Here is a 27,759-nt window from a genome sequence, read left to right as displayed (position 1 = left end):
GGCTTGTCCCTAGCTCTCTCCCTCTCTGCATTGTCTTTCTGTCGAAGCTCTGCCCTCTCCTCCATCCCGTTCGCTGGAGCTCTGCTGATAGCGGTGCTGCTTCACCAGAGACGTAGCTGTTTTACCACATTGAAAGTAAAACTCAAGGATGTTTCTATAAAAGAGAAACAACCAAGAATGGTTTCATAAATTCACAAGCCCATCAAATATCTATGGGCTATTATGAATTTCTTGTATTCATTTATTTGTAAAAATTGTTTTTAAGTATAAAAATCAATTTTTATAAATAAAAAGTATTTTTTTTAATTTTCGGTTGAACCGCCGGTTCATGCCAAAACCCGGCGGTTTTGAACCGCCTCGTGAACCGGCGGTTTTTTGAACCGGATCCGGAACCGCCGGGACCCTTGCGGGCCGGTTCCGGTTCATGCATATGATGAACCGTGAACCGCCGGTTCGTGGTTCGGAACCGTTGTGCATGCCTAGTACAAACTCACAAATACTTGCATAATTTCCATATAAAAAATATAATACTACAAAACAACAATAATTAGGGGCATTTTTTTCTATAAATCATAATTTAGTAAATTGAAAAAAACCAACACAATCTAACAAATATTATTCAACAAACAAGAATAAGATATGAATGTTGCAACTTGAAAGAAAACTTACCCTAATATAAACGAAACTCATCGAATTTGCTGGAAAATTGCCAAGAATCGCCCAAGTAGCTCTATCGTATGTTTCTGTGCTGCGTTTTCCCGTTCTTTGATTCAAAACAAAGACACATCAGGATCATGCGTCGTTAGTAAAAACGCACGAGCCTTATGCGTAGCTTAATTAAAATACAAACAAAAACGCATGAGGTCTATACATGTGTAATTATCTTCCTAGTATAAATAGATATTGAAGGTTTGAATCTGTAATGTTTGAATGTTCTCTTTATCAATGGTAGCCTAAAGTTGTCACATATTTAGAAAAAAAAATCTTAAATCTCGGTGAAAATTTTATACTTCTCAGACATTCATCAACTATTTCTTCCTTCTAGTACTCTATTCCTCAAGACCTAGTTTTTCTTGCACTTCATCAATTTTCTTCCAAACAACTCCTACAGACTTTGTTTTTATTTGCTTGACAATATTCTTTTTAGTAGTAATTGAGTCAAATTACACTTCGAATAAATATAAGAAAACACAGTTATGAATCTGACAGATAAAAAACACGAGTATCATATGAGAACGACTATAAAAAATCGCTTAAATTGGAGCGCTATGAAACAAGATCAGATATTAAAAAGAAAAAATAGAAATAGAAATAAAAATAAAAACTGACAACCAAGAAAAAGAAACATTATACCTTCCTCAAACAAAAAAAAACAAAAAAGAGCCATCAAGGCCATGAAAATCAGAGCGGCTTGCTTTGCTGAATAACACATCTGTTGCTTCTGCACTCGTTCTCCTACTAGAGAATATTCCGACAACCCAAGCTAGCACCCATTAGCAACCACTTCGCTCTCAGGAATAGCAACAGCAGGTTTTGCGTCACTAGACTTTGTAAGAGTGATGCTTTCTGTAACATCCCCATTCCCGTTCGCCACCACAGCCGATGCACTTTCTTTCTCCATTTGAGAATTCGCACATTCCTTATTCTCCTTGTTCTTCAATTCAGCTGGTTTGCCTTCCCAAACTTGAGTCTGCAAACTATTGTCATTAATCTTCAAGAAATGTGTAAAGAGGGAAGCACTGATCCAGAAATGACAGTACCAAACTCACCTGTTTGTGGTAATGCTGTTGCTTGGCTTTCTTCTCCAGGATTTTCTTCTGTCTATCCTCGTAGAAATCAAAATCATCCAAGATGCACTGCTTGCTTACGTGATCCTTAAAAATTTTGAGTACCTCGAGCCCCTGCTCAAGTTTAACCTGCAACATCATATTCCTAATTAAAAAACCACAGCAATAATAGCAGCACAACCTATAAAACAGCAAAGTAAAGGGATGCAAGGATATATATACCTCCTGGGTGTCCCTGCTGTTAGTCACGGGTTTGTTCTCATTATTCTCGAGGGTAATATGCTTCAACAAACTGTTCGGTACATCCTTCACAATGTGCCACTTAACTGGAAAACAACCAATCCATTTGTCTTGCTGCCAATAATCCACATTCTTATTGAAGTCAACAGGACCAATCATCTCAGCAACACCAACAAACTGACCACTGGTATTAACCTAACAAACAAGGAGCATGCATAATTAGTATACAGATCAAACATTAAACAAAGCATAACATCTATGAGTCCAATAATGCTTACGGAGAAGAAAAGGAAAACAGGGCAGTTTCCAGGTTTTTGTTGAGCACTCTGGTAAGCAGCATCCAGCTTTTTGTTACCGTTTGGCGTGCTAGCCCAAATATTGTACTTGATGCTCTTATGGACATCATCCTCACTGTATGATTTGATAATGAAAAATTTGGCATCAGGGTAAGTTTCAGCGAAGTCTGATCTGTTGTATTGTTCACGATCAGGAACCACACTTGACTTTTCATTATCAGCTGTTTCAGCCAAGGGAATATTTTGACCTTTGACAGCCAAAGCTACTGGTGTAAATCCCTTTGTGTTCTTGGTGCTCTTGGTTCTTGGGCCCCTGTTCAATTCATTGAGGCCATCAATATTCTCATTACCATACCCGAAATATCCATTTCCTCTTCCCCTAGGCTTGTACTTGCTATCGACAGCCACCCAGCCACTTCCACCCGACCGTGTGTCATAAGCATTCGAACCATAGCCCACTCCAGATCTGTATGCATTTCCATATTGACCATATAACTTGTTTGGATACATTCTATTAATGTATCCACTAGCATTGTTCATCAATGACATTGGCCTTGGGTGATTCAAGCCCTAAAAAAGGAACATATAATAAACCAGTTAGACAAAACGATCAAGGCACAAAACAAGTGTGATGGACTTTGATTTGCACTTTAACAAGAAAAATATAACTTTTTAAATGATGAGTTATTAGACCAAAGCATGAAGGAAACATATTCTCTAATGATTAAGGACAAGATATACTACACAAATACACACACTTACTGTTGGTGAATAATCACTACAACAACACAAGAAAAAATATTTTGTGTGAACTAACCAAACCTAGCCATGAAAAAAGTAACTCATTACCATCAGGTGAGGCTGATAATTCTGATTCCTGGACGAAGGAACACTATTTCCATTCCCAACTGCAGAGGACATCGATGAACTAGTTATAGGCCTTTGTTGTGCATCTGAAAAATATGGAGTCTCTAACCATGGGACAGGTGAATGTAAACCATCAAAACCAAATCTTGGATTTTGATAACCAGAGGATGGAATTCCCCCAGGCAAAGCACCTCTTCCATATGAGCCATTCGCATTGAAAGATGAATTTTGGTATGTTGGTCTTGCCATCGCTGTACCATTGTTTCCCTTTGTGGCCACACTACCGGCAACACCATTAGATTTTGAATTAGACGAATCCACCGGTAAAGGCACTTGATCAGCACCCCCAGAGGTGGCCATGTCACCTTTGGCACCAGAGGGGTATGGACCATTTGTGGGTGGCAATGGCTGGAAATAAGGAGTTGGGTACTGATAATGTTGAGGACTATACAGCTGACCATCGTGAGACAATGTTGGAATGGGGGAAACAGCGGGTGAATATGGCCCATAAGGAGGATAGCCATAACCATGATACATGTCCCCATAAGCTCCCTGCAAACCAATGAAGAGTTGTAAGCAAATGGTAAGATTTTAATGATACAGACAAGTCCCAAAGCAAAATCAATCAACACATGCAAGCATTAAAATGGATTTGTGCCCAAAATGGGCATTTTAAACACCATGCTCACCGGAGTCAGCTCCACTCCATCTGGGCTCAGGTATCGTGCGTAATCTTCCCATTCATTTCCCTCAAAGGCTAAATACAAATGGATGGGTAAAAATCAAAAAATGTAAGTTAAATCACTGAAAACAGTAGGATCTACCAAGTCAAAATATATATGAAAATTTCAGCAAATAAAACAGTATTTTGCAAATTTCAAAATAATCAACTTACGAGTATAATAGTAAGCAGGTGACGGATAGTAGCACACCGTAGGATCCATAAAATCTGGAATTTGTGGCGTGACAGATCGCTCCATTTGTATCCCATTAGCCACGTTTCCTGAATCAACTATTGGCTGCAGAGCAGCAAAAGGATTCAGCGATAATGAACAAAGTGAGCCAGCATGCTACAAATTCCATCGAATTTAAAAATAGATAACACAAATCAATTCGTGACCTTCTTAGTTGCATCGAGAATTTCGATAGTCTTCGCCTGCGAGTCCAGTGACAATTTCTGCAATAAATCTGCAGCCTCTATAGCAGAGAGAAGTAAAGGAATACATTTTTACACGAAAAATGATTTAATACCGGAAGATTCAAACAGAACAATGACTAAAACAACAGAAAAAATAAATTTGATTTTATATTGAAAATTTTCTCAAGAATTGAAGCTAAGGCGTAGCTCGTATAGAAAGCCAAACAAGAAAATCACCAAGGGCGGAAAAAATCAACACAGAATTAACGACGGGGATCTCAGATACAAGAAGCTCAGATCTACAGCAAGTAAAAATAATAAAACATGAGTTTATGCAGAAAACAAAGCTATTGAAATATAAGTGGAGTGAAAGAAAGAGAAGAAAAGGATACGATCTGCTGGAGGCGGAACGGCGGCGGCCATGGGATTAGTTGAGAGAGAGGAGCGCGAAAGAACCCTAGAAAAGAGCGGGCGAAGGAAAAGTCTTTTCTTGAGGGTTTTGAGAGAGGAGAAATTAAAGTTGAGATTTGTGATTCATATACGCCCAACTCTTCTTTCGATTCAGTCCTTTTACTCGTTCCATTAAAGGAAATAGTTATTTAATTCGAAAGCGAGTATATTTAGACCTTTTTAAATAAATGAAAAGATAAAATAAAAATACAAGAATATGATGATTGACAACATTGCTTTTAAGAGCATCTCCAGTGGGCGGATGTCCCACTTGGACATCCACTAGAACTTCCCAAAAACACCTCATGTCACGTCACTAGGACTTCTCATCCCACTGCCAAGTCACTAGGACATTCCCTTCACAATCCGCCCTTCTCATCGCCCTTCCCACTAGGACTTCCCGCAATAAAAAAAATAACAAATTCACAAATATACGTAACGGAATTATAATTTTGACACAAGTGGTGTGAATGAAATGAAGTACAACGAGCCGTATATATAGAATTTTTTAAAAAAAAAATTAATACCGGACGTCCGATCCACACCACAATGGCGGACGTCCGCCCGCCCGTCACCCGCACGTCCGAGGACATCCGACGTCCTTACGGGACGTCCGTATCCTACCTTCCACGCCACAATGGCGGACGTCCCGGTCGCCCGTCGTCGGATATCCACTAGGACTTCCCAAAAACACCTCCTGCCACGTCACTAGGACTTCTCATCCCACTGCCACCTCACTAGGACATCCCCTTCACAATCCGTCCTTCCCATCGCCCTTCCCACTAGGACTTCCCGCAATAAAAAAAATCACAATTATTTATAAACGTAACGGAATTATAATTTTGACACATAATACGGGAAAATTGCGAATGCTTCATTAAAAAAATTACATAAAAAAAAGAAAAAAAATTACATAATAAAAAAGAAAAAAATTTACATAATAAAAATAACATAATACGGGAAAATTTAGACTCGGCTCACTCCGCGTTGTCCTCGTCGCCCGTGCCGCCCTTGCCGTCCCCCGTGCCGTCCCCGCCGCTAATCTCGGCGCCATCATCTCCAATGGGTGGCATCCCCAAATCGCGCCGACATCCATCGATGACATCCTTCAACATCCTTTTGTACACGGGATCTGTCGTGCTATGCCACCTATGCATGGTCCGGACCAAACTAGTCGTTATCTGCGCGCGGGGCGAGACGATCGTACTCTTCTGGGGGAGCAGGGGCCTCCGATTGGACCTCGAACGACCCGCTACCGTTGCTGCTTCCCCTAGCCTTCCGCTGCGCAGCCTTTTGCCCAATCGGGCGATGACGCCGGCGGGAGTCTGATTGAGGTAGTGGGGACACTTCCTCGGCTTCCGGGAGCTCGTGCGAACCAGCACTGCTGCTGTATTCACCTGAAGCGTTGATCTTCGTCCGCTTCTGCCAGCCCGATTCGACACCCCCACAAAACTTTTGGGAATCCTTCACCACGAGATAGGCCTCCCACTGGTCGAAATCTTTGAACTTCAAGGATCTGTCGGGGTACTGCGCCAAGGCACGGTTCTTCACATCCTCCTCGGACAGACCGCTGGTTACCTGGCGGAGATTGTTTTGGTAGAGGCCGGCAAATCGACTAAGCTTAGGCCTCAACCGCTCCCACTGTTTCCGGCATTGTTCGGGCACGCGACACTTCGCCCCAGCCGGTTTGTGTGTGAGGTAGGCTTCAGCGACGCGATGCCACAGTCTGTCAATATGCTGGTTAGCACCGACATAGGGATTCTCGACTATTGAAACCCAAGACTTCGAAAGCCCGACGTTTTCCCACACGCTCCAGACCGTCCTCTTTCCCTTCTTCTCATCATCTTCCTCCTCAGCCACCGTTTGCGAGGAAGAGCCCGTGGCTTTCCCCTTGCCCTTGCCCCTGCCACGGCCCTTGCCCCTGCCCCTTGCCGTTGTCCCCACATCATCGGGAGTCTCCCTGACTGGAGATAGCCCCAACTCCTCAAAAGAGAAAGTATCCACGCCGGTGAACTGAGTCTGTAACACCCCTTACCCTATATATATATATATATATATATATATATATATATATATATATATATATATATATATATATACAACCTGGATAGCGAAGTAAATGAAACGTCCGAACTACATTACACTTTCTATATATGCCACATCTAGAATATCTGAAAGAATTTTCCTAACACAAAAAGGTTGGCTAGTGACCCGACTTGAGCAGTTGTACATCGAAAGAGCTAATCTTAAAACCGAGAATGCCTTCATTGAATCACTTATCCTTCGCCTTCTCGATGCTCATGCTATCTCTCGGGGAAGAATTTCACAAAGGGGAGACAATTCCAACTCACACCTGCCGGAAAACGGTGACGGTGGTGGCGGAAAATCCGTCGGACATCCGCTGCAGAGAGAGAGATGTACGTGTGTTGGTGTGTAGGGAGGTTGAGATGTGACGAGACAGAGAGGGAGACACGGAGGGCTGCCACGCTGAACGGAAGGCGATGGTTGCCGGAGGTGCGGCAGCGCTCCATGGAGGAATGTGTGTGTGTATCCATGGTGAAATAGAGGTATAGAAATGTGAGAGAGAGATAGAGGACTCCCGTAAGTTCCAGAAGGGAGGCAATTTATCCCCATTTTCCATCTCTAATTTTCTTTTCCTTTTCCTTTTCCTTGTCTTATTTCTTCTTTTTTTTTCAAATTATTTCAATTTCTAAAATCCTACACCTCACAACTTAAATATTGTATTCAAAAACCTAACAAATTTTTAACTAATTTCTGAGTTACAAAATTTCGGGTCGTTACAACTCTCCCCCCTTAGGAAATTTCGTCCTCGAAATTGATACCCAAATCGAAGAGACAGAATATTGCTTTCATATCATATTCTCTCAAGGAAATTTTATACCCAATTCATGCAAAAAAAATAGTCCTAGCCAAGCCCACAACACTAAAGACAACAGAACGATTGGCATTGACGTGGATTTTTTTTTTCATCTCATCAACATCATATAGCAGAATCACAAATGATCACATAAGCATGTAGTGATGTTTCTGTAAGCCATTCACTATCATAGTAGTTCAAAGATATTAAATCATAGTAACCAAACCAACATGAACTCAAGAATTTTAAATCTTCAGTTTGTCACAAGTCACCATCTTTCACCAACAATTAGTTTTGCAAGATAATCTCAGATCCGATCATCGTAGGCTCAAGGATTAGTCTCAGTAAGCACAAATTATAGGTTTATGACAACTCAGATTCGAATGAACCTCGAGAACTTTCATAACATAACAAGTGTAGGAAAATCTTAAGTCTGTTCCATTTTCGATCGAACAACTCGTACTCAAGAAAGAAAGGAAGGAGAGCTTTATATAAAGTAAATGATTGATTCGAAGATAACACGTGATATAACTTTGGGGAGAGGAATCGCAAAAATTGTCAATGAGATTGGATTGTTCAATGACAGATTCATGCAAACCGTACTTCACCAAAAGTAATGTTTGTAATATAAGAGCCATAAGACATCCGGTTCAAATGCAGGCATAGAGACACTATTCACCAGAGAGATAGTTTAGAAAATATCTCGATATCTCGGGTGGATTATTCAGAAAGGAACATAAGAAACTTACAGATAAGACAATCAATTTACCTTTGATAGAAGTTCTGGTAGCAGAAACTAACATCAGATGGTCAAAAATATCACCAACTCCAATAGGCAAGGGTACAGAAAGTATCGAATTTTAGAAGGTTACACATTACGGAAGAAATAGGTATGGAGACACATATTGCCTCTTAGTAAGCCAAAACAGAAGATCCTGGACAAGGTGATCCAAACTCAGGTACAAAGATATCCATTAAGGCATGACTTTCTAGTGTAGATGTACGAGAAATATTAGATGACAGGAGACAGAGATTGACACAGAGATTGGTTAATACGGTTCACATGATTTAGGAAATTATTGAGGCAAAAATGGATCATTAACTTATTGGATGCATCAAGTGAATAATAAGTGGTTAAACTTGATCTTCAAAAGAAAATTCAGAGATTGATCATCTCAGATGTTCAACGAATATGATATCACAAAAAGATATTTCGGATCAAGACATGACGATACCAATTGGAAGAGTTGATCCACGAATTCTATGGAATGGAAAATCAACAGGAAACAACAATGATGAGAAAATAGATGATCCCTTTAATACATTGTAGTAGAGTGACTGATCAAATGATTTCATCAAATAATTACCGAAAGAGCTTGGAAAAGGAAACCGATGGTAAGAATGAAATGACAATAAGTCCAATGAAATGACTTCAAAGTTAAAACCCATTGGTTTGTCGAAGAAGGACACTACTGAGATTCGAGTTACGTGGAGTGGCCAGTTCCACTTAACTACTTTCTCAGTCACATGGAAACTTTGCTCCATAATTCAGATATTTATTACCTCCCAGAACAATTTAAGCATCTGTAGGACATAAGCGAATTGTCAATAATCTAAAGGTCAGAAAAGCACGATTGAGGTGGTAAAAATTTCAATAGAACAATGACCGGTTAGCATATTCTCTGAGCCACATCTGGTCTTAAGTTAACAAATATCATGGTTAAGAAACAATAGGAACATATGAATCATATCATTGGCTGGGTCCATATGTTTCGAAGATAGTTCAAAGAAAAACAACTCATAGAGATGATGATTGAAGCAGAGTTATTGGAGACAAAGGTAAAACATCAACTCAAATCTCAAGTCTCAGAAATGTCTCGAGATAGAAGACAATTTAAACAATAGGGTTAGGCAAAGGAATCAGTGTAATTTCGGCAGGAAAGAACGCCAATAATTTATATTGAAGGGGTCAACTAAAGATATTATGGTTAATGTGTCATCTCTTAAAAACAACTATCAAAGAGGCTTTGTCAATATAAAAGACATAAGCTCGAACAACTTCAACAACAAAATTTAGTGGCAAAAGCACACAAGTAAAGGATTATTGTGATTAGAGACAATAAATCACGAAGGACAGAAGGTTCAACCAAAAGTATTCCAAGTTTCAAGGGTCAGAATCAGGTTTCACATAAACTACAAGTAGCTACAGACTCGGTATAGAAAATAATGACACAGTGGTGGTGGATAAGTAAACACTTAATGTTTAGATGACGCGGAAGGATGCAATTATTAGGAATTAATCAAAGAAGATAATTTCTCCAAGGTAACAGTACTAGCAGGAAAAATCACTTCCTTCAATTATCTTATAAGGTCAACAAAAAGGCAAACACGTTGGAGGGTCCCAAACAACAATTCTCAAAGGAAGAGATCACGAAGGATAACTCTCATTTGGCATATTCATATTACTAAACCATATCAGCTAAAGGAGCTTTAAAGCCCAGTGTTGATAGATGATCAGATCAGTGGGCAACCAAAGCGGACTCTTCTCTTTTTTTTTCTTTTTTTTTTTCTTCTGTGGTGTTGTTGAGAAAGTTCTACTCTTGAGGAAGACAGAAAGCAAGAACACGACGACGAATGGCATCGTATATAATATAAGTTGAAGAGCCAATTTAAAGGGCAGCATATGCAAGCTTTTTCTTTCAATAGCCGGCCAAATGACAACAGGATCATCGGTCTATTCAACCTCAATTCACCATTTCGAACCTTATACAGAAAGGTTTTCCGTATCACTCAGAAACTAAAAACTGTCAAGTCTTGAAGCCAGAAAACAAGTACACATCAGGAAAACATACACACACCAGGTCACTAGCAATGACTTAAATCAAAATCCTATGTGGCATGTTTCTATACACATCTAAAACGTGTCAAGCCTAGGACCGCCTAAACCTAGGCTCTGATACCAAAACATGTAACACCCCTTACCCAATTAGTTTAATAATCGAATAAGTGATGTCACCTTTCAGTACCAATCCCGACTTAACATAAAATCCTTGATTCTTTTTTTTTGGCAAACGGAAAAATTGCTATATATCGTCCGAAATTAGACCATATCCGAAAGTTTATATATATATATATATATATACAACCTGGATAGCGAAGTAAATGAAACGTCCGAACTACATTACACTTTCTATATATGCCACATCTAGAATATCTGAAAGAATTTTCCTAACACAAAAAGGTTGGCTAGTGACCCGACTTGAGCAGTTGTACATCGAAAGAGCTAATCTTAAAACCGAGAATGCCTTCATTGAATCACTTATCCTTCGCCTTCTCGATGCTCATGCTATCTCTCGGGGAAGAATTTCACAAAGGGGAGACAATTCCAACTCACACCTGCCGGAAAACGGTGACGGTGGTGGCGGAAAATCCGTCGGACATCCGCTGCAGAGAGAGAGATGTACGTGTGTTGGTGTGTAGGGAGGTTGAGATGTGACGAGACAGAGAGGGAGACACGGAGGGCTGCCACGCTGAACGGAAGGCGATGGTTGCCGGAGGTGCGGCAGCGCTCCATGGAGGAATGTGTGTGTGTATCCATGGTGAAATAGAGGTATAGAAATGTGAGAGAGAGATAGAGGACTCCCGTAAGTTCCAGAAGGGAGGCCATTTATCCCCATTTTCCATCTCTAATTTTCTTTTCCTTTTCCTTTTCCTTTTCTTATTTCTTCTTTTTTTTCAAATTATTTCAATTTCTAAAATCCTACACCTCACAACTTAAATATTGTATTAAAAAACCTAACAAATTTTTAACTAATTTCTGAGTTACAAAATTTCGGGTCGTTACAGAGTCTCCGGAACAAAACTGGAGGGGGTATCCGTAGACAACATATCGATAACCGGCCGATAGACATCGTCCGCTAGTGGTTCAGGGCCCCTGCCACCCCCTCCCCCAGGCATGGTCTGCATCATCCCCGGCATCATCCCACCCATCCCCATCATATTTGGGGTCATGCCCCCCATCCCCATCATATTTGGGGTCATGCCCCCCATCCCCGCTGCCCTGGGCATCATACCACCCATCCCACCCATCCAATTGTACATATTGCAGTAAGGGGACATCATACCACTCATCCCACCCATCCCACCCATACCACCCATTCCACCCATCCCCGACATTGCCGGAACCGTTGTCGCATTTCCGCTAGAGTTTCCCTCCAGTTCGGCGGGAAACGTTGGAGTCTGCGACTCGCTCGTGGCGGGGGAGTTCCTGTCGTTCTCCATTAAGTAGAAATGAAATTTGTGGTAAAAGAAGAGAGAAACTTGTTAACACAAGTTGTGCGAATGAAATGAAGTTCAACGAGCCGTATATATAGAGTTTAAAAAAAATTAAATACCTGACGTCCGCCCGCCCGTCGCCCGCACGTCCGAGGACATCCGACTTCCTTACGGGACGTCCGTATCCGAGTTGAAAGGCCACAATGGCGGACGTCCCGGTCGCCCATCGCGGATGTCCGACCGGACGTCCGCCATTGAAGATGTTCTAATATAAAGTTCTAAGTGTGAATCAACTTAATGAATCAATCAAGCTATGGATTAAAGTTCAATCTAATGAAAGTTGGAATAATCTAGTTCGTTTTACTCACAAAGAACATGTTCATAGATACTTACATTTAATCTTGTTGAATACTAAGATATCACTCCTAAGATGTATAGTAATCTATAATTCAACTTCTAATTTCCAATGTAGATGAATTCATCTACAAAGTTAATTAAACATTCCTATAGATGCATAGTAAAAATCCAAAGATTATTACAATGACATGTAAATCAACTAATCCGAGAATAATATAGTGAGCATGATATAAAACTTTGATTATTAGCCTACGTTTCTTTCTAATAACCAAGTTAAAGAGACTTTGGCTATAACATATAATTGAATAATAAAACTGGTCTGAATTAAAATTCAAAGTAAAAGCACCGTATATAAAGATCATATATTAACACTAAACCATAGAATCCATAAATAATTCTCACATTTCACAAATTAGGAGCAGCGTAAGAGGTTTAGTTACACATCCACAGATAACAAAGAAGAACTGTAGAACTCATGAAATTGATGTGTAGATGGTAAGAAATCTCCTCTCGTATGATGGAACCTTCAATTGTCTCCCTCTCTTCATCCTATCTTTGTGATAATTTTCGTGTGTCAACGGATGCCCCAAAGTGAGCCCAAAAATGCCACTTAAAACAGATGAAAAACTGTCAAGTAGATTCTAGATATATTTCCACTCAGTCGAGTGGAACCCTCTGACGTGGAAGTTTGCTAGTCACTCTGGTCGAATGACTTCTGGACGACCAAGTGGAAAATTTTGACTTCTTCCAAAATATGTTTTTGACTCCCGATTATGTTCCAACTTCATTTTATGCCACTTCCATGCCCTATAATGGAGATATTGTGTTGAATTGAGTCCAAATATGTATAACACCAGTAAAATTTGACGGGATAAAAGATTAATATTTGATTCACATCAGAACGTCATTATGTCAGGTTTGAGCGAGAAACGTTATTTTATGTGGGCAACATCTTGTGTTAAATTTTGTCATCTTAGTGTAAAACCCAGTTAGCCCAATGTGAGCTTATAGTTTGATTTATTTGTTAAGTATCGAGATTATTGTAGACAACAGATGTATTTGTGTTAGAGATACATAGGGTGTATTAATTAAAACTAGTACCCCCTTCGTCCCACTAAAGTTGACTGACTTTCCTTTTTAGTTTGTCCCACCCAAGATGACCCATTACTAAAAATAGAAACTCATTTTATCGCTACTTTATTCCTTATTTATTACTACTATTCTCTCCACATAACACACAAAATAAAACTACATAAAATTTTGTGCCGCTCAAGAAATGAGTCATCTTCCTTAAAACGGAGGAGTACTATTCTATTACAATATATAATTATTCCATTTTTCCAAAGCTGCCACCGATCCATTTGGTTGTTCTCAATTCAACTTGTCTCTCGTAATAGATTAATGATATGTTAGTATTCATATTTAAAACCTTTTTAGTACGGAGGATATAAATATGAAAAAATTTATTTTATCCGTCCCTCAAGAGTATGCATTTTTTTCATTTTAGTCCGTCACGAGCATGTACTTTCTAATTTTGGAAACTCTCTTATCTCTAATGAGGTGAAACTCATTCTCCACTGACAACACTTTAATTACTTTTTCTTTTGACTTCTTTCTTATTTTACAAATTGTGCATTTTAACATGTGTCACAAATGCATAGTCCTATAAGACGGAAGGAGTATATGAAATTCATTTTTATAAAGAAAATAGAGAAATAGTGACTGCCTATTAAATATTATAATCTTACCTGCAAAACATTTAGATTTAGACTTAATATCTGCAAACTCATTATTGTCCATATAATCAGTAGCATGAAATTTAGTTTGAACTCATGTTCTTATTTGTGACAGTTTAGAAAAAATTAAACTTTTAATCTTTTGAAAATATGTCAAAAATTAGTTGAAAAACAACATACCATACTTGATACTAAAATCATATTTTCCTCATCTCACAATAACTGACTTGTGTTCCTTAATTTTATTTATGCTTTCTTTTCTTGTATTTTATTCGTCCACCAATAATCGTTCCATTTTTTTTTTATTTTCGTCCGCACACCAATAAATGTCCTTTTAGTTGTTTTACTACTTTTGGTAATGAAATCTCACATGCTACTAACTTTATCTCATCTTTTTTTTTTTATTTTCGTCCGTCCACCAATAAATGTCTCGTTAGTTGTTTTACTACTTTTAGTAATTAATCTCACATTCCACTAACTTTATCTCACTCCCATCTCATTATACAAAAGTAAGGCCCAACTTTGAGTAACTTTTGAGTGAATACACTAAACAAGAGACAACTTCATTTTCTCTCATTTTTATATCGTCGGGAATCGATTATTGCGATTGTCGGATTCCAATCGACGACAGTTGCCTTATTTCCCCTTTTCCCCCTCTACTTCGTCATCTCTCTCTACACACGCACGGTGGAAATGCCCAGCCCACACTTCGGTTCGCCGTCGCCCCGACCACCATCTTCTCACAAACTTCAGCTATTGCCACCTTTTCCTAACTCTACGCAATTCCGTCCATTCCTATGGCTCTTCCAATACTCCATTCATGATGATTCAAGGTGGAAGCTCTTAAATTCCCAAAGCCAAAATCTTGCAATGAGGTATATATTATACACTTTTCTACCTATCTTACCTTAAGCCAACATGATTGGTAAGAAGATGAAGTGAATTCCATCCATATAGTGATATAGTTGAAACAGAACACCTTCTCATTTTCTTGGTTTGGTATGTTTGTATTTATAGGGGTTCAAATCTACTCGTTAATTTTTGTGCAATGTATTGGATAATGGCTCCATTCCCCTTTCTTGCAGTAATTTTTATACAAAACTCTTCTTTTATATCAACTAGTATCTCTCCCGTGCGATGCACGGCACATTATATTTATTTGTAAAATTGTATATATAATATAAAATTATTATGCACTAAAAGTAAAACATAAAATTATTTTTTATTAAAATTAGTTCATAAGTATTGAATAAAATCTTTTAGATATCCACTAAAAAAATGCAAATGCACATTACCAACATATAAAAATTAGAGTTAAGAGTGTATTTAAGGCAATAAAATAGTACTAACAAATTAAAGAAAAAAAAAACAAATTTATGTAACAACAATTTTTGTGGAAATAGTTAAACTTGAGCTTAGTTGATTCCAATGAATGCATAACGCAATTAATAACGGGAAAGTGAGGAAATCAAACAAATTTCTTGTAACTTTGTTTTTGAATACCATTGCAGATACGAAGAATGTGGCAAACAAAACTGAAACTAAACCCCACTATCGATGATAGGCTGAAATTTTTGCAATCTTCATAGCTCGTTTCCCTCATTTATATTCCAAATATAAGCATCAAAATTTATTTCCAAAACCTTTTTCACTTCCTCCGTCCTTTTGTCCTCCCCCATTTATTCATCATAATAAAAAAAAAACTTTTTAACTTTTCATTTATTGCAAAAATTTATAACTACTAAAGTGGTATTTACATTTTTTTATTTAATATTAGTATAAAATTGTTCAACTTGCAATTTTGTTATTTTCTCCAAAACTCCCCTTTTACATATGTATAGATTCAAAATTAAAAATTAATAGCCCATTATTTTGAGTAAATAACAATTCTAAGTATATACTCCATAATAAATAAATCCAACCCTTTTCTGTAAATTTTTGAAAAATAATTTAAAAAATTGGAATGAAATAAACTAAGCTTATATTACAAATATGAGACAGCTAGATAAATTCATAGGATAAAATATAAAATACACCTTAAAAAAATGAAAAGAAATGAGAGGCATTAGGTTTACACGACAGACGCAAATTCTCCACTTTTCTTCTACAGATTTAACCTTCCTCTCCGATTTCATGCTCTACTTCTCCCTAAGTTTCTCTTCGAAAAATAATATTTTTGACTCCTTGCTCGTGTTTTCATTGTTGCGGAAAAGCAGAAAGAGGCGGCTAAAGGAAAATGAGAAGATTACAGTAGATGATAGAGATATCCATAGGAGAAGGATGAAAGTTTATTCAATGTAGTTTCTTTTTTTTTCGTGTCTCAACATTACATGAAAGGAAATACTTATAGGAAGATTTCACGTGCTCCACTAAACCAACTACATAGCAGTTAGGAGTATAACAAACTAAAGACCTTCTCATGTATTCCACTACTCACGTCTATGGTGGCTCATGACAGTTGCTTTCATTTGAACACACAATCTCCACTTTGAGATTCAGTTGAGCTCCCACTCTCATCATCCATTCTAACACCGGCACAATATATCCCCTTTAAAGAATGCCTGATTCTTCGTCGGATCTTTCAGATCATCGGAATATGTTTTCTGTCCGGCCCCGATGTATCATGCTGAAGATCGAGCATTGAGCTTTTGAAGCCCAAGTCGTCGTTCCTCGTGTTCCTCTTCTTAGTTTGTGTGTCTCTCATTCTCTGAGAAATGTAGTAGCCACGAATTTATAGAAGATCTTTAGCTTTTGCTATTCTTCTGAATGAATTCATAGAGTCACGAGTGCCGTTATCTTTGATGATATTTTCATTTGTAACTGCCATTAATCATCGAAAAGTTTAAAATCTCAGTTATTAAGCATTAAAGCTAATTAAATGTTTGCATCGCAAAAAAAACTTTTTATATCTAATTTTTACATTAATTTCATTTTGAGGTTATTTGACATGAATATTATAGGGTAGTTTGATAATAATTACTCCGGATTATGGGATTATGGTATTACTATAATTTATGATTTATGATTATGAAGTCTTTATTTCATTTTATTTTATTATAATATTTATAATGACAGTTTTGTAAATATCTCCAAAACTCTCCTTTTATATATTTATAGATAAATATGACGACGATGATGATGATTGATTGATGCATACATCCTCGACCATTCCTTAACAAAAGACTAGCTCTCTAATTTATCCTTAATGCATAAAATAATCTTATAAATTTGTCGCGTGACATAGTCTAGAATCTGTTCAGCAATATAAGAGCATGAATAACCCCGTCCCCATTTCCGGCCCCGAGTCTCCTCCATGTTATCATTTCCCTAAATTTGAGTTCCGGCCCACAACTGCTCTAATCCTGCAGGCCCCAACCCGGGCCGCAACTAATAAATGACACTATTCACAACTCTAACTTATTTTACTCGTAAAATAGAATACGTTGAGCAATTATAACACGAGAAATTCATTTTTAATACAAAAATAATAAATTATAAACTGAAAATAAAAAAAATAGAAAATTAAAAAAAAAGTGCAAAAAAAATAAAAATATTAAAAAAAGTGATGATTGGATCTCGCCCCTCTCCCTCTCCATCTTCTTCCTCTTTTCTCCATCTTCTTCCTCTTTCTCCTTCTTCTTCCTCTCCCCCTCCCTCTTCTTCCTCTTCCAAAAATTCAAAAATCCGTGAACAGTAGCGTCCCGGCCCACAACAAACCGGAAGCTCCATCGCCACCAGGCCGGGCCGCGGGACCGGCCTAGGCCGTGCCACATCCTCCTCCATCGCGTGGGACGGGCCAGGACTCGCGATTTGCGGCCCGGCCCTCCGCGTTAAAGATGCTCTAAGCTTTGCTACAAGCAAGTAATGAATATTTATTGATCTGTACTTAACTATTTTTATGTGCGATTTTCTCTCGATAATGGTGAAGGAGAAGAAACATGGATATTTTTGTTTGGTTTTGTGTATACGGAGATACAAACTTTCTGGACAAAAATTATATGAAAATAACAAGGTTAAAAGTTACACGGAATAAACTTGTAGAAAAGATAAGCCGAGTCGAGGAATCTTCTTTCTGTAAAACGAGATACGCTCCGATAGTGCTCTCGGATTGGCTTGTTGTCCCCAAAGATAAAACAATTCCGTCTCTGATGTAGCAGTACCGCTAACAGCAGAGCTCCAGCGAACGAGAATAAGGCGAGGGCAGAGCTTTGGCCAATTCCACTCATTGGGTGTTGCTTTAGTCAACAGTAGGGACAGAGCTATATGTATCCCACAAGGGGCAAATGCCCACATCAAAAAAATTCATTTATGATATTTTAATCATTATTTTTAATTTTTTAAAAAAATACCTTTCTAAATACCCCTTTCTCAAATCCTTAAAATGTCTTTTGCCCCATTTATATAGAATTTCTGGCTCCGTGCGCATGTGGACTCTACCGCCCATCTTAGTCTGCGATAATTATTACACGTAATAATTCATCTTATTAAATACATGTTTAATAAGGTTATCTCCACCAATATAGGATAATTAACGCTCTTAATTAATAGGAGTATTTAGTTTTATCTCATAGCTTCTTTATAGCACACAATTATGACAAATTTTAATTAATAATTTCTCACTCATTGGAATTAGTTTAGAGAAAATGAATATACCACACTCATTTAATCCGAAAGTAGATCGACACTATTGCATTTAGTTTTACAAAATTATCGTCATATTTATTATTGGTCAAAGTCCATTGACCAAACACGATTCCAACAATTTTATTACTATACATTGAGATGGTGTTAATCAAACCTTGCCATGATTAATTTGGAGTTGAAGATAAAGAGCATTACCTATCGTAGTGGGAAATATTAACCTTAGTTTATAGATTTAGCATTGTAATTTAATCCTATCTTGCCAGTTCCATTCATTCTGTATTTTACAGCTAATCACAATAGAAAAGTCACAGTGGAATCAAGAAAATGCAAAAAAGTATGACACAAAGCTCTTATAAACTGTAGCAACATCCCACCAACAGCTTTCAGGTTATCGGCATACCTCTTCCAGAAGAGATGCGCCGCCGTCACTCTAGACTGCTATTTTCAGAAACTTGATGCATTGAGATATTATTATTAGTAACATTAAAATACAGAGTGCAAGGTTAAGGGCCAATGGGAGTATATGCATTTCTTTGTTGTGCAAAGAAAGGACGATGATTAGAGAGTAGCAGAAGCTATCACCACTCCCATTAGAGAGATTGAATGCAGGTTTGGACCTCAAACCGCAGATCTAAGAATAAATAGACCCTCGTCTTCCTCTACAATCACGTCAGCAGGCTAGCTAGTCAATAGAGATCACGCTGCAAGGTGGCCGCCATAAGGATGGGAGCTACATCAGAGAATAGCACAATGACAGCGGCTGCCATCCTCTTCATTGAGAGTATCTCCTGTTTCGCTAAGGCAATAATTTAGCATTAGACCAAAAAAGCACTCTTCACCAGAAACAAATAACCCCCTGAAAATAAAAAAAAAAGGATGCTTGTAGTTATGGTTTAGAAACTGAGGATTCACAATCTAGTATGGTAGCTTAATCATCATTTATGTAGCCATCCCTAAAATCTCATCATTAAATAAGAGAAGTTCATCTTTTAGTTTTATATGCTCAAGCAAGGATCATCAGTAACTAATCTTTTCTCAACAAATTTCACTGTGAAACTACTAGTGGAGTAGAATCAATCTTGATAAAACTTAGTAGTTGTAGATGAGTAACCATTGAAATGAAATAGATAAATGAAGGGTGTGGAGAGAAACAGAAAAAGTAGCCACCTGGATTCGAACTCCTTGATCTCAGCGAGTTGTTTCCCTGTATTGTCCTTCCACTCTACTCTCTTCTTCCCGGCCTCTTTGCCTTGGGGCTCCCGAATGCAGCTCTTGAGCACAGTCTCAGAATTTTTATTGCCATTCACCGACCCTTCTTCAACCACAGAAGGCGACTTGTCAACAGCAAAAGCCGAATGAACCACATGTGGAGAGCCCTCCAATTTCAGTGGAGCTGAAGTGTAAAGATGAGCAGCAGAGGGTTTGCAGAAGCAGATGAATGGACAGTGAATCTTGCAAATCAAAACCGGCATCAAAGTCCCGTCCTTCATCGACAGCTCATACTAATGCAACAACCGAATTATCAATGTGGTGGAAGATGATGAGAATGATGTGAGAGAGAGACAGTCTCTGATGAAGCTCGCAATCCTGCACAGTTCTTGCAAAAGCATCCCTTTATTTGTGGATAAGATCTAAATTGACAGCTCTCTCTCCTTCAAGATGAACAGATCTGTCAAATTCAGCAGATTCACAAACTAGCAATTATTTGAAACCTTATCAGTAGCAGATTCTTTCACACAAAATACCTACGGCAGTAGTTGCAGCAGAATCAGAAAAAATAGATTTCACGTGTCAGGGAAAAAGAGAAGAAAAGGACAATCTTTCCCTCCTGGAGAGAAAATGCACTGCACTCAATCAACCTCCATGATCCCATTAAGCAAAACAAACAACTGGAATAGTACAAGATGAAGGAAAATTCAGAGCTGAATTAAGAAAGAACAAAAAGAAGTGATATGCTTAGCTGGAACGTGGGGGAGATGATCCAAAGACAGATTTGAAAAGGCATCCAACTATCCGACATCTCATAATACACACACTGTTTTACACTTTTAACTGCTTTTTCCATGCTACAAAACTAACCCCACCATGCCCCACCTGCTTTGAATTATGATGGGAAATAACACATAGTCATGAAAATTTTAAATTTGTTACTCAGTTGGTCTCTACAAGACCACAAGTGGAAGCACACCCAAACCTGAGATATTTCACCTGAGAATTTCTGGTAAGCAAGGAAAAACCCTAATAAGCAGCACAACAAAATACTACTAAACTTTTACTGATAAAAAGTGGAGTACTATCTAGTTGCAGTATTTTTAGCAACATAACTTGTCAATATTTGTTTATAGGCAAAAGAACCCAACTCTTATCTCTAGGAAGTACTCTTGATTTTTCAAACCACCTCTCTGTTTTCAATGGGTGGGCTCAAATACAAGAATCTGTACACATCATCACCAGTATAGTTGTAGACTTAGACTTTAGTACAGGCAATATTATCAAGAAAAATTAAGTTCCACCGACTACATCTCAAAAAATAAAATAATAAATAAATAAAATTTGAAAAGTGTATGATTGAATCTGGCATTAAAGTATTGATTACCCCAAACACTTTTTAGCTTTGGGTTGTTGGAACAAACGCATGCTGAAATGCATTTCATTGTGGGGGGCAATGTTCCTTTCCTCATGCCTTCTATCATGCTATATGTCCTTCAAACCTTGTTTGCATCCTTCACTTCACACAACGAGATCGAGCTGAGCCGCATCTCCCAAGAGCTTGAGCTGGGAATCTAACACATTTAGGACTTGATTTATCGGTTTGTGTTATGACAGAATAGAGCAATTGTGTAATCGACAAACGAAAGAACGTAAAGAGACACAGAATTTACGTGGTTCGCCAATTGGCTACATCCACGGGTAGGAACGGAGAACAAATTGTATTATGACTTCAGTTACAGATTTCAGATCTAAGATCACGATCACACAGAATTATGTACTCTACTCACATATAAATAGGCACACATGAGATTCTATCCCAATTAGGAAACATAATCCTATCCCAATTAGGAAACAAATTCAAGGCATACTAACAAATCTCCACCTTGACTTGAATCCTCCTTCCAAATGCATCATCATAATACCAAACAAACAAACTTCTTCATCCTTGCCTCAAAATTGCCCTCCACGGGAAACTAACAGCTCATGACATCAACATTACGCAAATCCAGCAAAATTTTGTTCAAATTTTCCAGATGATCCCGAAGGGGCATACCTTCCTGCATGCATAATCGAAACAAACGTTGCTTCAGGAGCAACTTATTGGTTAGAGACTTCGTCATGTATAGACTCTCCAACTTCGTCCAAAGGGCAGTAGCAGTCTCCTGATCAGCAACTTCGATGATAACATCATCAGACAGTCACAACATGATGGTCGAGTGTGCCTTTTCGTCTAAGGTTGTCCACTTCTCATCATCCTTGCCTTCTTTGCTTTGAGCGGTGCCCACAAACACTGTTGCTTCAGCAGGGATCACATCTTGATCTGCCATAAGGCAAAACTATTTCTCCCGGTGAATTTGTCGACCTTCACGTTCAGAGCAGACATCTTGATCGATTAACACAGAAACCCTAACAGATGCGGAATTCAAAACCCTAGTCCAAAAATCAGGCTCTGATTCCAGTTTGTTATGGCAGAATAAAGCAATTGTGTAATCGACAAACGAAAGAAAGAACGTAAAGAGGCAAAGAATTTACGTGGTTCGCCAATTGGCTACATCCACGGGCAGGAACGGAGAACAAATTTGTATTATGATTGCAGTTACAGATTTCAGATCTAAGATCACGATCACACATAATTATGTGCTCTACTCACATATAAATAGGCTCACATGAGATCTTATCCTAATTCGGAAACATAATCCTATCCCAATTAGGAAACATAATCATATCTCAATTAGGAAACAAATTCAAGGCATACTAACAGTTTGGATGATGGATGATAGCTATCTAAAGCAGCAAACTGATGCATCTTCTTTCTCACTTCTATCCAACTGGAGCCCGGCAACGCCTTCTCCACTCCATGCACCTTTATGATTCCCCTAATCCTCGCCACTTCATTCCATCTATTTGCTTCAGCATACATGTTATCAGGCTCTAAAATCATCAGTCTGTCTATAGCAATTTGAGCAATCTCTAAGTTTTTGTGAAGCTTACAGCCGCCTAGCAAAGCGCCCTAAATAACAGAATTCGGCTGCATTCTCATGCTGCTTATCAAGACTAGTGCTTCTTCAAGCAAACCAACTCTGGATAGGAGGTCGACCATGCAACCGTAGTGTTCGATTTCAGGAAGGATATCGTATCTGCTAGTCATTATGGAGAATCTACGTCTACCTTCTTCAACCAGTCCAGCGTGAGCACAAGCTGCAAGAACACTCAGGAAGATAACATGTGTTGGTTCAATCTTCTCCTTGTCCATTTTGTCGAACATTGCTAATGCTTCTTCTGCATATCCATTGTATGCAAGCCCATCAATCACCGAGCTCCAACAGAAGAGATTCTTCTCCTGCAGTTTGAAGAACACCACCAATGCTCTCTCCATAGACCCACACTTGGCATACATATCAATCAACGCGGATCCTATATAAACATCAATGTCAAACTCTGTCTGCATTATATACATATGCATCTTCTTCCCTTTATCTAGAGCCCTAAGATGTGCACAAGCCGATATCACAGTCGCCATCGTCTGTTATTAGGTGTGGTTCCTGTGCTCTTCATCTCTTCAAAAAGCTCCAAGGCTTGCAGATACATCTCCCGTTTGCAGTAACAATTGATCATGGTCGTCCAAGAAATCACATCCCTTTCAAGCATCGCATAAAACAGAGCCTCAGCAGAATTCACATCTCCTATCTCAGCATATCCGTGGATCATGGTGTTCAAAGCTGCGGTGTTCTTATGGGGCATCTCATCAAACACCCTTCTAGCAGAATCAAAGTCTCCAGCACGGACATGGGTGGATATCATGGTGGACCAAGCAAGGGCATCTCTCTCAGGCATTTCATCAAACACTCTCCGGGCTTCAGCAGACATGCCCAAACTAGAGTAGAAATCAACCAGGGTGGTCAGAAGATGAAGGTGCGATCCCAGCCCATTTCTCAACACCTGGGCATGAAGGCATTGATCGACTCCAGTGAATTGTAAAAGTTTACAGCTCTTAATGACGGGAGGGAATGTGTAGCTGGTGGGAGGGACGGCGTTCCTGAGCATGAGGGTGTAATGGCGCAGGGCTTGGAGGGGGCGGAAGCAGGTGAGGAAGGCACCGATGAGGGCGTTGTAGACGAATACGTTGGGGTTTCGAATTTGGGAGAATGCAAAAACGGCGGAATCAATGATGCGGTGATTGGAGCAAGCGGTGATGTATTGATTGATCAAGAAGCAATCTTGGGCAGTGTTGGTTTTGATTAACAGGGCATACCATGATTGGAGTTGGTTGGGAGTTGAGCAGCGTTTCAAGTGGTGGGCTGCGTGTGTGAGCGCGAGATCTGCGTTCCATTGCATGAGAGCGATAGGAGGAGGGGCAGCGGCAGATTCAGGTGGGGTCGGGAAGTTACTTTCATCCGTCTCTATGGCATTCACGTCTCCGACCCCACCTCACGCGTGAGATGATGAGATTGAGCATAGAGAAAGGATGGGAGTGACGGAGGGCGAAGTCCAGAATATGGCAGCAGCGTCGGGCAGGGGAGGCGGTAGTTGAGAATGAAGAGATGGAGTAAATTCAGAAGCGGCCTATCATTTTTTTTACCGAAGAGAGAGAAATGGAAATGGGTTAAAGCCACAAACTCTTCCTGCCACATCATCAACACTAAAACTCTTCCTGCCACCTCATCAGGACAAGTAACTGGACAAGCAATAGCTCATCCATAGCCCAGCCACAATAAACAAAATTATTAAAAACATATAATTAACAATCACACAAAATACGGAATTAAATTTACGACACATATACGGAAAAATTCAATAATTTCATTTAAATTAAAAAAAGTTCATTAAAAAAATTACATAATAAAAAAAACCCCTCTTCCACACACGAATTACGGAATTACAAAATTTAAAATTACAATCACGCAAATATGGAATTAAATTTACGACACAGATACGGGAAATGCAATAATTTTATTTAAATTAAAAAAAGTAAATTATAAAAAATTACATAATTAAAAAAACCCCTCTTCCACACACGAATTGCGGAATTACAAAATTAAAAACTACAATCACGCAAATATGAAATTAAATTTACGACACAGATACGAGAAAATGCAATAATTTTATTTAAATTAAATAAAAGTAAATTATAAAAAAATTACATAATTAAAAAAAATCGGCTAGACGATTCCGGGCCTACAATGGCGGCTAGCGGATCGGCTAGAGCTTGCCGATCTGCTAGCCGTTTTGCCGCTCGCCGCCTACAATGGTTCGGCTAGCGACCGGCCAACCGATTCGCTAGCACCGGGAATTGGTTAGCCGGCCCGCTAGCCGATCATTGGAGATGCTCTTAGTCAATACCAAAGTCTTCTGTCATTGTTAATCTCACGTGAACTAGAATTAAATAAATAATAATAATTGCATCAAGAAAGAAAACATGACCATATTATTTAGCTAAGATTAAAATGGGCTTTGCTCTTCTCGGAACTCGGAAGTCTACTAAATATATATTCAATTCTAAAATTTCAATTAATGTTAAGTACTAACAGTTACTATTTTTTATATATCTAAAATCAATATTTCTTAATTTCTTCTCATTTTAGTTATAATTAAATTTTCAACCTTATTATTCTTATTCAAATTGTTTTAAAATTTTCAAATTTGGGGATGTTGCGGAAAAAGTATACACCTTGAGTATGTACTAACACATTTTGGGATCACATGAGTTTCTAAAATGGGATGACATGAGTTTTTAATACACTTGTAAAATGCAAGAAAGATAGAAATAAAAAATTATTAAAATATTGTTAATTAAAAATGGTATACACCTAAAAAAGAGAATAATAGTTTTATAAAAATAGAGTGTATTTTTATAGGACGGACTTGCTAAAAAATATATTTTTATGTGATAGAGTAAATATTTTTTTATTAAAATATTGATACTCGTAGGAATTATTGAAATTAAAATATATATTTATATAAATAATTATATTAAATATTTTTAATCTGGTTCGACCCCACGATATTTAGTTTCTGGATCCGCCATTGAGGAGGGGGAAGAGATGTTGGTACCCTTACAAATATGTACTCATATTAACGGCAACTATACAATGGAAGCGATTCCTCTGTTTTACAAAACAACGCAGTGACTACGTTTAATTTAATTGTAGAGGAACGGCTTCCCCTAAAAACAGCTTTATCAATATTATAGGAACAGGTTTTTATGTAGTAAAACTAACTAACCACCTTAGTTGAAATAATACTGTACTACTAAGAACATCCGCAACGGCGGTCTTCGTGGCGACGTGAGACATCGGCAAGACGCCGTTGCGGACGATTCTCCGTTAAGGGACACCTGCCGTAGAGAACACGGCTGTCTGTGGGGATTGTATGTTGCGTTAAGGGATAATTCATTAACATTTTACTGTGTTTTATGCACAGCGTTGTGTGTTGCGTCTGCTACCAAAGTACGGGGGATCCGCCTCCATTCATCATCTATTTTATTTATATATATAAAAAAAACTATTCCTCACTCAATCTACTACTCCAAACGTACTCATTTCCATTCTCAATTGTAAACATGGACATGGAGGAATTGCTCAATTGATTACGCAAACAGAGCAAGAATAGCCAGAGCACTACCAACAATATTACGCCAACCTAGCTGATGGGACCCCGGCGCGGAGACCCTGGCGCTACTTCCCTCATGAGTGGGAGGAAGCCGCCGAGAGACTCGTTCGTGATTATTTTTGCAAGTAATTGTAATTCCACAAAAATTATTTTAGACTAAAGTCTCAAAATGGTCCTTAACATATTGCGTTTTTTTTTTAGTTCAAAACATTATCTTTTGAATTATTAGGTCTCTCACATTTGAAATCGGATCACATTTGGTCCATTTTGGACGGTTCCGTCAAATTTTTGACGGTTTTAATTACCGTCACTAACTGGGAGAAACTGATCCGTCACAAATCCGTTACTAATCCGTCATAAATCCGTCACAAAACCTCCGGTTCCACAAAAAGCACAGACACTTCATCATCAACACTTACCTCAACCATGTCATGAAGGAAGGGAGGCGATCGAGGTGAGGAACCGTCGCCGGAAGCTCTACACGAACTCTGGCGCGGCGTGGACCCACGTCGCATTCGAGCACCTGACATTTGGCAACGTTCGAGACTCTGGCGATGGAGCCCGCGAGGAAGCGGGAGGTGGTGGAGGACCTCTTGGCGTTCAGCAAGGGGGAGGCGTTTTATAATAAGATCGGGCGGGTGTGGAAGCGGGGCTACCACCTCCACGGCCCGCCCGGGACGGGAAAGTCCACCATGATCGCTGCCATGGCGAACCTCCTGGGCTATGACGTCTACGACCTCGAGCTTACGGCGGTGAAGGACAACACGGAGCTGAAGAAGCTCCTGATCGCGACCTCCAGCAGGGCGGTGATCGTGATCGAGGACATCGACTGCTCTGTCGACCTCACGGGGCAGAGAGTGAAGAAGAGAGAGAAGGAGAAAGAGAATGAGAACAACCAGGTGCTGCATAGGATGAGAATGAAGGAGAATGAGACGAAGAGCAGCAAAATTACTCTTTCTGGGCTGCTGAATTTCATAGATGGGTTGGGGCTGCTTGTAGAGGAGAGAGAATCATTGTTTTCACGACCAACTATGTGGAGAAGTTGGATCCGGCATTGATAAGGAGAGGGAGGATGGATAAGCACATTGAGCTGTCGTATTGCAGCTTCGAAGGGGTTTAAGGTTTTGGCGAATAACTACGTTGGGATGGAGTGGCATGAGCTGTTTCCGAGGATCGAGAGGTTGTTGGGGGAGGTGGAGATGACGCCGGCGGATGTGGCGGAGAATTTGATGCCGAGGAGCTTGGCCGGAGATGCAGAGGAGTGACGGAT

At 39.0% G+C, this 27,759-nt stretch overlaps 2 protein-coding genes and 2 pseudogenes across 2 annotated transcripts; 1 reads left to right on the top strand and 3 right to left on the bottom strand.

Moving 5' to 3' along the window:
* Positions 1-1,140: 1,140 nt before the first annotated feature.
* LOC121767928 (YTH domain-containing protein ECT2-like) lies at positions 1,141-4,881 on the bottom strand. The gene is made up of 9 exons (XM_042164257.1): positions 4,721-4,881; positions 4,311-4,387; positions 4,086-4,209; positions 3,880-3,947; positions 3,173-3,742; positions 2,306-2,893; positions 2,010-2,222; positions 1,770-1,916; positions 1,141-1,690 (listed from the first exon to the last, which is right to left on the bottom strand). The coding sequence occupies exons 1-9, from the start codon at positions 4,749-4,751 to the stop codon at positions 1,484-1,486; spliced, it is 2,025 nt and encodes a 674-aa protein (XP_042020191.1). The 5' UTR covers positions 4,752-4,881; the 3' UTR covers positions 1,141-1,483.
* Positions 4,882-18,993: 14,112 nt separating this feature from the next.
* LOC121766298 lies at positions 18,994-24,210 on the bottom strand (annotated as a pseudogene).
* On the bottom strand, positions 19,404-20,158 carry LOC121766771. The gene is made up of 2 exons (XM_042163022.1): positions 19,836-20,158; positions 19,404-19,524 (listed from the first exon to the last, which is right to left on the bottom strand). The coding sequence occupies exons 1-2, from the start codon at positions 20,156-20,158 to the stop codon at positions 19,404-19,406; spliced, it is 444 nt and encodes a 147-aa protein (XP_042018956.1).
* A 2,665-nt stretch (positions 24,211-26,875) lies between the features above and the next one.
* Positions 26,876-27,754, top strand: LOC121766770 (annotated as a pseudogene).
* The last annotated feature ends 5 nt before the right edge of the window (positions 27,755-27,759 follow it).

Source organism: Salvia splendens, chromosome 15 (genome assembly GCF_004379255.2).
Source record: "Salvia splendens isolate huo1 chromosome 15, SspV2, whole genome shotgun sequence".
NCBI classification, from domain to species: domain Eukaryota; kingdom Viridiplantae; phylum Streptophyta; class Magnoliopsida; order Lamiales; family Lamiaceae; genus Salvia; species Salvia splendens.
The sequence above is the reverse complement of the archived record's forward strand: the minus strand, read 5'-3'. Positions and strand labels throughout refer to the sequence as shown.